General features: G+C 36.1%; 1 protein-coding gene across 1 annotated transcript; it reads left to right on the plus strand.

Annotated features, from left to right (window-relative positions):
- Positions 1–255: 255 nt before the first annotated feature.
- Positions 256–8,811, plus strand: HSPA13 (heat shock protein family A (Hsp70) member 13). Its single transcript, XM_082839691.1, has 5 exons — positions 256–314; positions 1,884–2,224; positions 4,635–4,848; positions 6,586–6,753; positions 7,712–8,811. The coding sequence occupies exons 1-5, from the start codon at positions 290–292 to the stop codon at positions 8,377–8,379; spliced, it is 1,416 nt and encodes a 471-aa protein (XP_082695817.1). The 5' UTR covers positions 256–289; the 3' UTR covers positions 8,380–8,811.
- Positions 8,812–9,520: the final 709 nt, after the last annotated feature.

Consider the following 9,520-nt stretch of genomic DNA (forward strand, 5'->3'; position numbering starts at 1 on the left):
TAGAAACTCCAGTCCCTCTTGTTAGCGCTCCTCCACCCCAGCCTAATTGGCTCTGTAGTCCGTTGCGTGAGAGGGCGGCTCGGGCGCCCCTGGCAGCGGTTGAATGGGGGCCCTCATACCCGCGTCCTCACGGTAAAGGAAGTCCTTTCTCTGGTTCGAGATGTAGCTTCTCGGGCCGCGTCAGAACAACAGGACTACATTTCCCAGAGGAGCGCGGGGCTGCCGGGCGGCGTGGGGGCGGTGCCTCACGTCCGGTACAGTCATCCTAAGCCTCTTCGGCGGGACTGTGATGGCCGGAGAGATGACGATCTTAGGTCAGTGATCAGGAGGGTCCTTTGCGCTGTTGCGGGCACCTGAGCGGTTGAGGGAGGCCGGGGTGTTGGGGTCGTTGTTGCATCTGCTGGATCCCGCTGGCGCAGCGGGTAGGGCGCCAGAAAGGTGACTCAGAGGCGGTTTGGGGCTGTTCGCGACGCCGGGTTGGGGGTCGCCTCTAGGAAGGACCGAGCCGCAGTAGGCCCGGGTAAGGCCGGCGGCGACCTCTGCATACATCCCAGGGACGTTGGGCCTCGGGAAGGGTTCTTTCCTACGCAACGTCGATTTTTGAATCGTTGGTTGAATTGGGGCCTTTGAGAGGCTGCCAGAATGTGCATCTCCTAGATCCCTAGACCCCTTTGTGGAGGAAGGGAGAGGAACAGCAGCAGCATCCCCAGCTGTAGACTCATGGGATGCTGGATTTTGAGAGAGCCAGATACCTCTTTGATGTATAGTCCAGTGTTCTTTCCACCAATCCGGGTAGGAATTACCCTCTCCGGAGGAGAAGGTGATGAAATGCTTCCGAAAATGTGTACGTAGGGGCAAGAGGAAGGTGGGGTTGGCACCTGATGTCATTTCATTATGTGTTGATGAGGATGACCTAATAATTAGTAAAGCCGACTCCTACAAATTGGTGTTTTGAGTTGTATGTAACGTGGATGGACACAGGTGTATAGCACAGCCTCCTGAAACCAAATAACAGGTTAGCTGTAAATACGAATTGACTTCTTTCTCCATCACTTATGTTTACAGTCTGCGTGGCGTTTGTTCGTATTTGGCTTTTTCAGCAATGAATATTTATTGAACAGTCTTCTACTGGCTGGGAACCATTGGTGCAGGGGATACAGCGTGACTAAAACCTGACTTCTAAGAGCTTCCATTTATGTTATCATCAGGGTTACACACTTTTAATTCTTCTCCGAAATATCACCTCTGCAAGATGTCCTCAACTCGTATTTAATACAGAAAAAGTTAACTATGTTCTGTTATGAAGTGACCGTTTAAAAATATCTAAGCAATTTCCAAAATTATTTTAATCCAGTTTATCCATTTCATCCTTTTGAAAGGAAAAAAGAGAGGGGATATAAAGAGTTCACGCTTACAATAACAGAGCTTTTGCTGTGGAAATTTTAATGCTAGTTTCTTTTTAATAATGATATCTAAAGCTAATTATAAAACTATAAAATCTAAATATCATTTGATCAAGAATTGGATTATATTCTAGCTTTTGCTCCAGATGAATGACTTCTTCTGTCAGCATTAGCACAATTATTATCGAAATGTTTTTATTTTTTATTCCTTTACTCACCCATAAGTGAAGCACACAAACATACAGGGGGTTTTTTGTTTGTTTGTTTTTGTTGTTACTTCATTTTAATTGTATTATAGTCAGTTTGCATTATGAAAAACTTGACGTTTGAGAAATGTTATCGTGAGTACTATAAAAGAAAATATTTGGACAGTATTTTTAGTCTAGTATGGAAGCGTGATAGTAAAGGGATTTTACTGTTGTAATTTTGCACATTGTACTAGTTTGATAAGACGCAACTTGTAATTTGCCTGTATTTCAGGATCAGCTGTTCTGACTCTCCTGTTGGCTGGCTATTTCGCGCAACAGTATTTACCACTGCCTACTCCTAAGGTGATTGGAATTGACCTTGGCACTACCTACTGTTCAGTTGGGGTGTTTTTTCCTGGAACAGGAAAAGTAAAGGTCATTCCAGATGAAAATGGGCACGTCAGCCTACCCAGCATGGTGTCCTTTACTGACGACGATGTTTATGTGGGGTATGAAAGCTTAGAGCTGGCGGACTCAAATCCTCAGAACACAATATATGACGCTAAAAGATTCATAGGCAAGATTTTTACCCCAGAAGAGCTAGAAGCTGAAATTGGCAGATACCCATTTAAGGTAAGTGAAGCCAAAATCTATTTTAACTTTAGTTCAGAATACTGTTTCAATTAATGCTTTGGCTTCAAGTTACAAAACATTCTATTTCAACAGACTCAGTTTGCCTGGAAGTTATATTATCTCATATAACAAACAATCCCACAGCAGCTCCAGGGTTAGCTAATTCAGTGGTCCCGCAGTATTACTGAGGACTTAGGACATTACCATCTCCTCACTCTGCTATCCTCAGAATGTCTGCACAGCTCTTTCATTGTAGCCGGAGGCTAATGAAGCCCCACGTACCTATAGATGGGTGGATGGATAAATAGATATTCTTCCTGTGTTTGTGTGTATACATATTTATATACATAAAAAGAGATCATACTAGGCATGCTGTGTAATGACTTGTTTGAAACTCATCAATATATCATGGACAGTTAGTCAGTAGGCTCACATCATTATCTTTCATGGTTTTGTGAAACAACTGTTCCGCCAATTAATTGTCCAGTCTCTGTCAGTGTAAGTTTTATTTTTTCCCTGGTTTTCCACTATTATTGGAGCTTCAGTGAATATCCTTGTACATGTATGTTTTTACACTTCTCTGATAATTTCCTAAATTTGAATTCGAGAACTGGAATTGATAGGCCAAATGACTGCATGTTTTTAAGTGTTTTGATTTGTATTGCCAAATTGTGCACCGAAAAGTTTATGTGCCCTTACCTATTTTTTAGACTGCCTATATCTTCACTAGTTATTGTTTTTCAATCTTTGCCAATAGATAAATAAAAAATGGTATCTTGTATTAATTTACATTCCTGTGATTTCTGTTGAGGTCAGACTTTTAAAAATGTGTTTATTGGCATTTTCATTTTCTTTAGTGATCCACTTCTTAACCTTTGTCCTGTTTTCTTTTGGGGTGTTTATCGTTCCCTTAATGACTATAAAATACCTTTGTGATGTGTTTTCAGTATTTTTACCTTTTTTTAAATAAAACTGACGTATAATTTTATTTTTGAACTGTCAAGACTGTTAAATTTTTATGTGGTAAAATCATCTCTTAATAATTTTTTAAAAATGTTTTTGGACCCTTACCATGCTTACAGTGGCCTTTCCCATCCTATCCACTTGTACTTTTTTTCTAATGCTTTTATATAAGTATTTGTAGGTTTAGGTTTTGCTGGGGTTTTTTTTCTTTTAAACATTTAAATGTTTATTCCATGTAGGGTTCCCCCCACCCTTTTGGTTAATTATGAAGGAGATTCTAAATAAATAGATTTTAAAATAGTGGTTTCAGTGCTGCTTATTGATTAACGCATCATAAAAATTCTCAAATTTTTATTCATTTTCAAAGGAGCAAAAAAACAATCTCTCCAGGCATTTCTTAGGTTTACTTCTTTGTTCTCTTTTAGCTTCTTTCTTAAGACCCTTTACTAATTTGTAATTTTTCTTATGTAATGATAAAATCATATAAAGCTATACAGTTTCCTCTAAATTACAGCTTTGGGTACATTACTTATTGATCCAAGAGTTATTTTAAATGTTTTTTTGTTTGTTTTAAGTTTCTAAGTGATCATATTTTTTTGTTGTTTCTGTTTCATGATCACTCTGAAGGTACTGGTATATTTGGGTCTTATTTTAAGGACCTTATTTTAAGTGTTCATAGCTTGTTTTTGTTTTCCCCAGGCAGGTAAAATACTTTTTGGAAGGTCAGATTTTCTTAATTGAAAACTAATTATGTAGTCTTGAATGATTGGGGTAAACTTATAATTTCTTAGAACAGACTAATTCTCTTTTACTATTGATGTTAATACAAACTATTGGTGAAACTAGTATGTTTTAGAATTAGTCTAATTTTTTAAATGTACAAATGTACAACTACATTAGCAGGAAAAAGATGCTAATACATGTTTCCATGGAAACAAGAATGTGAGTGATATTGATTCTTAGATAAGAACATATCGAAGTACTAAAATTATTCTTGTTAATATGTACCAGAACATTCTTTCAATTATCTATTACTTTTGGAAATAAATTAATTTTTTAAAAAAGAAGATCTTGAGTCACAAACATGACTTAGCCACTGTTATTCCTTCTATTTTATCATTCATCTTTTCTTTCATTTAACAGATATATATGGAGAATCTTCTGTTTCAATTATATGCTTAGTAATGAATTTTATTTTTCTGCTCTTATTGAGAACTGTGGAGTGGATTCATTTTATAGCTTTTAAAGTATGACTTTTAATAACTTCTAATCTTAGTAAATGCACTTGCTAGATAACAAATGAATTTTATGACCCTTTAAAGGTAAGTTTTGATTGAATACATTCCATATGTATGTGTGTTAGTGTATGTGTATGTATGTATATGTAGATATATACACACACAGTTTTATATATATATTTTTTTATCTTTGCAAATCTTATTCACAGGTTTTAAACAAAAATGGAATGGTTGAGTTTTCTGTGACAAGTAATGAGACGATCACCGTTTCCCCAGAATATGTTGGCTCTAGACTGTTGTTGAAATTAAAGGAAATGGCAGAGGAATATCTTGGAATGCCAGTTGCCAATGCTGTTATTTCTGTACCAGCAGAATTTGATCTAAAACAGAGAAATTCGACAATTCAAGCTGCTAACCTTGCAGGTAATATCGCTTGCCTGAGTTACATTTTGCTCAAAATTTTGTTAGGCTGAAAATCTGTAGTAATGTGTATCATTTGCAAACCACGTAACTAGGCACCTAGACAAACTATATGGTGATAAATCAGATGGATGTTTATATAGGTTTACAAACAATTTAGAAAGCCCCATTGTACAATGTAAAATGTGTATATTATGACAGCAGCCTATCAGGCGTATGAGAAAGGCTAAGAAAGAACATGGACACACGTTAGCAATGAGGAATTTTTTCTTCTAAAATTCTTTTAATGTTAAGATGAATATAATATAATGTTTTTAAAAACTCTGAGGTGGGAGAAAATTCATTCAACATCATTCAGCAAGTATTAAGTGCCTAGGTAAACAAAACAGATAAATCCGTTTTCTCATGGAGCTTGTATTCTTTTGGAGGGAACAGAAAATCAGCCTTGAAGATAAGTATATTATGGCATTTCTTACTTAGCATTATTAACATTTGGGGCTGGATTATTCTTTGCTGTGGGGAACTGTCCTGTGTATTATAGGGCATTTTGAAGCACCCCTAGCCTGTACACACTCGAAGGTAGTGGCACTCTCCCCACCAAGTAGTGATAATTTTATGTCTCCAGATAATGCCAATTGTCCCCAGAGGAACAAAATGACCTCTGGTTGAGAGCCTTGATACAATGTATGTCAGAAAGTAACTTGCCGTAGAAAAAAAGACAGGATAAGGGGAGAGGGTGGGTGATCAGAGAATAGGGGGATTTGCAGGTTTTAAAGAGAGCGGTCAGGTAGACCTCATTGAGAAAGTGACATTTAAGCAGATTTGAAGGAAGCAAGGTTGTGAACCAAGCAGATATATGGAGGAACTGTGTTGTAGGAGAGAGAGTGCCAGTGTAGCAGCCATAAAATGAGAATTTGCTGGTACATAAGAAGATAGGAAGTTGGTCAGTGTGGCCAGAGCAGAGTGAGTGATGAAGTCAGAGAGCTAAGGGGAAGGTATTATGGTCTTTGAATAAATTCTTCAGAGTTTGACTAGTTTCTATGGCTCGTGATACATAAAGCCATACGACTTTCACAGCCGCTCGTTATGTGTGGCAGTTAGCTTAAAGCAGGAGTTTTGCTCAAGGAAATCTGATCTTTTGCTTGCACATTTACTGTTTAACTTTACCTTGAAGTCAGATTTTGCTGTATATTTCAGATTTGCATTCAAGGGTCTTGCATCTTAAGTACTTTTTAAAAGTGTCATTGTAGCTATTGGAGCCTATCATCTGGATTTTTCATTTTATTATCATTTCTTCTCTGTTTATTCATGTGTTCTTTTTATCAAAAAGTCATTTTTAAAAGAAGAGCACACTAAGCTTACCTCATTTCTATAGCAGTTTGTTACAGTGCATAATGACTAAAGTTTATTTGCTCATATATTCCCAAGTAAAATAGGAAAATTAGAAGAGGCTGAGAGATTTTTAAAAATTAAGTATTAATAAATAATAGAATGATGTATTCCGTGAATCTGGGCCTTTATTTCTTTATACTATAATCTTCTTTTAGAATAATTTTAATGACACCCATTTAGAAGAATGTATATTTACCCATCCCATGTCATTATTTTTATTGGGTTTGTGACTGTGTACTCAGTGGAGTTCACATCAGAGAAGATACTAATGTGTTGTAAGATTAAATGAGAAGAAATTTCTTAATAGTGTCCTCTCATGATTGTTCTTTCCTCCAATCAATTTTATAGGACTGAAGATCTTAAGAGTAATAAATGAACCCACAGCAGCAGCTATGGCCTATGGTCTCCACAAAGCTGATGTCTTTCACGTCTTGGTGATAGATTTGGGCGGAGGAACTCTAGATGTGTCATTGCTGAATAAACAAGGAGGAATGTTTTTAACCCGAGCGATGTCTGGTAAGAAAAATAGAGGGAGCGTTAAAGAGATTGAGGCACGTTAACATATCTAATGTGTAAAGTGTTCATTTAAAAATTTTTCCATATTCTTTGCGTTCATTTTGGTAATCTTCTGTACATGTAATCTTATGCCACCACTTATTGTATTTATAGCAAAAAGTTAAGTCTCAAAAAATAACTGGACATCCTGTAAGTCAAATAAATATACTGCCATTTGTAGCTAACTGAGCCAGTAGTTTTCACCTCCATGGTAAAGGGAACAGAAGGAAAGAAATTATTTTAAAATGAAGGACGATCGGTTTATTTCATTTAATAATCTGTTTCACAAAATAGATATCTTTAGGAAATCTAATAATAGTATTTTGCATTCTAAATTTTTTTTTAAGGTTAATTTAGTTTCAGGAATTAAGCCTGTGGAGCTTAAGTTACAGGTGGCCTAACTGGACTCCATTTAGAACCAAGTTCAGTGGTGGGCATTTATATTGCATTATTCTTTTCCTAATTAAATTATTTTTTCTACTTTTCAGCCCTTAATCGTTTAAACAAAAGGATTTTTTAAAAAAGAAAATGCTTACTGGTACTTTTTAATTAAAAGAAGGACTTCCTTCTGTTGAAAATAATGACATTTAGTGTTTTTAAATTGCTACTTAAAAGCCGGTCAGTGTTCTTAATTTCTTACTTTCTGCAAAAGTATTTGACATCACTGAGATACTTCCTATTACATCATTTAAACCCGGATGTGCACTGTATTTTAATAGTACACATTTGAATTAAAATCATTTTAATCCAGTTATTTTTAATCAGTCTTTGTATGAATAAAATCTTAATACATTAAATAAGGACTTATTATTCCCAGAATATCATTTATACATACATACTACACAGACACACGTATATATGTACACACATACACATATATTCATAAATATAATATAAACTTTTTAAATTTTTAACTTAGGAAACAACAAACTTGGAGGACAAGACTTCAATCAAAGATTGCTTCAGTACTTATATAAACAGATCTATCAAACATATGGCTTCCTACCCTCTAGGAAAGAGGAAATCCACAGATTAAGACAAGCTGTAGAAATGGTCAAATTAAACCTGACTCTTCATCAGACTGCCCAGATGTCGGTATTACTAACAGTGGAGAAGAAGGACGGGAAGGAACCTCAGATTAGTGACACTGAACTGCCAAAGGACGAACTTTCCCCAGCAGACAGCCCCCATGTGAACAGCATGTTTGGAGCTAGCCTTCCTGAAAAGAAAAATGGAGAAAGTCAGGTTTTATTTGAAACAGAAATATCACGGAAGCTCTTTGACACCCTTAATGAAGATCTTTTCCAGAAAATACTAGTACCCATTCAGCAAGTGCTAGAAGAAGGCCACCTGGAAAAAACTGAGATTGATGAGGTGGTTTTGGTTGGGGGCTCAACTCGAATTCCTCGAATCCGCCAAGTCATTCAAGAGTTCTTTGGAAAGGATCCCAACACATCTGTAGACCCAGACTTGGCAGTGGTGACAGGAGTGGCAATCCAAGCAGGGATTGATGGAGGCTCTTGGCCTCTCCAAGTCAGTGCATTAGAAATTCCCAGTAAGCATTTACAAAAGACCAACTTCAACTGAATTATGCAGGGATGGTCATTTGAGATCTTGTCTGCTGATCTCTTCCTATTTATCAGACCACCTCTGTCCACTAAATCAAGTCTCTAAAATATCTCACACATTTACCTAAAAGGTAGCATTTATATATATGAAATTTTACAGAACATTTTGTTTTAGAATTTAATGTGGCCAGATTGATCCTTGATCTTGGAGAGATCCCATTTCAACAAATACTTCTAAAGTGAAAGAATTGAGGTAAAACTCTTATAGGAGCGTAGGTGACTGTATTTTCTGCATTCTGGAAGTAGATATCCATGTGCACTTAAAACTGTCTTCTATAAACGTTGCCTAGTGCCAATTATAGGATTCCCAGTTCTTACTAAATTGTATTAGCAGGAGCTGGTAATTTATTTACTTGGTTATCACATGTAACTCTTAAATTTGAACTATACTTGAAGGACAGTGTTGATGTCAGGTACTTACAGTGGCTGGGAGATAGCAGTGTTATTAATATAAGCTGCATATATAATATTCAGTAACTGCCATATATAACAAAATTACTTTCACAAACTCAGTATCCCATTTTGTGTCCTATTCCTATAACCTGCATTCTCCAGACTTTCAAAATATATTTACTGGATCAATTTATTCTCTTTCTAAAATAGCTACAGATTTATTCAAATGTCTCATTACCAATTTATATTTTAGTTCCTTCATCTGCTATGTGTCATTCTCTGCTTGGATTTCCATGATTCTGCATGGTTTGAAAACAATAGAGAATTATTAATTACATTTTAAAAATGTGTTAATGTCACAATAAAGCCGTCATTACTATAAATTTGTTTTGTTATTTAAGACCTTTGTAGACATTGATAAACAGCAGTAATTAGGTACAGTATTTATTTTATGTTTTTGTTTCATTGTTTATTTTCAGTAAGCCCTGGAGAATTTAGCTTGCATTTGATTCAGCTTTACTGAGACTTTTACCCGTATTTAGTTTTGAATGAGGAAAATTGTACTCATTTGTAAAAACCTTGTTATTGTTTCCTACCATCATTTAAAACTAATCAGACTTGGACTGTTTTTAGCCTTAAGGTTAGTGTGTGATGAGAGCAAAAAGTTTGTGAATACTGGAAATAATGTGGAAATCTAATGTGGAAGA

The sequence above is a fragment of the Leucopleurus acutus genome (assembly GCF_964270905.1).
Source record: "Leucopleurus acutus genome assembly, chromosome: 5".
Taxonomy (NCBI): Eukaryota; Metazoa; Chordata; class Mammalia; order Artiodactyla; family Delphinidae; genus Leucopleurus; species Leucopleurus acutus.

What these genes read in the sequence shown, in the direction of transcription:
- HSPA13 (XM_082839691.1), top strand. Translation starts at nt 290, where the DNA reads ATGGCCGGAGAGATGACGATCTTAG. An exon ending in TCAAGCTGCTAACCTTGCAG is followed by an intron (nt 4,849 to 6,585) that starts GTAATATCGCTT and finishes TCAATTTTATAG; the next exon opens with GACTGAAGATCTTAAGAGTA. An exon ending in TTTAACCCGAGCGATGTCTG is followed by an intron (nt 6,754 to 7,711) that starts GTAAGAAAAATA and finishes TTTTTAACTTAG; the next exon opens with GAAACAACAAACTTGGAGGA.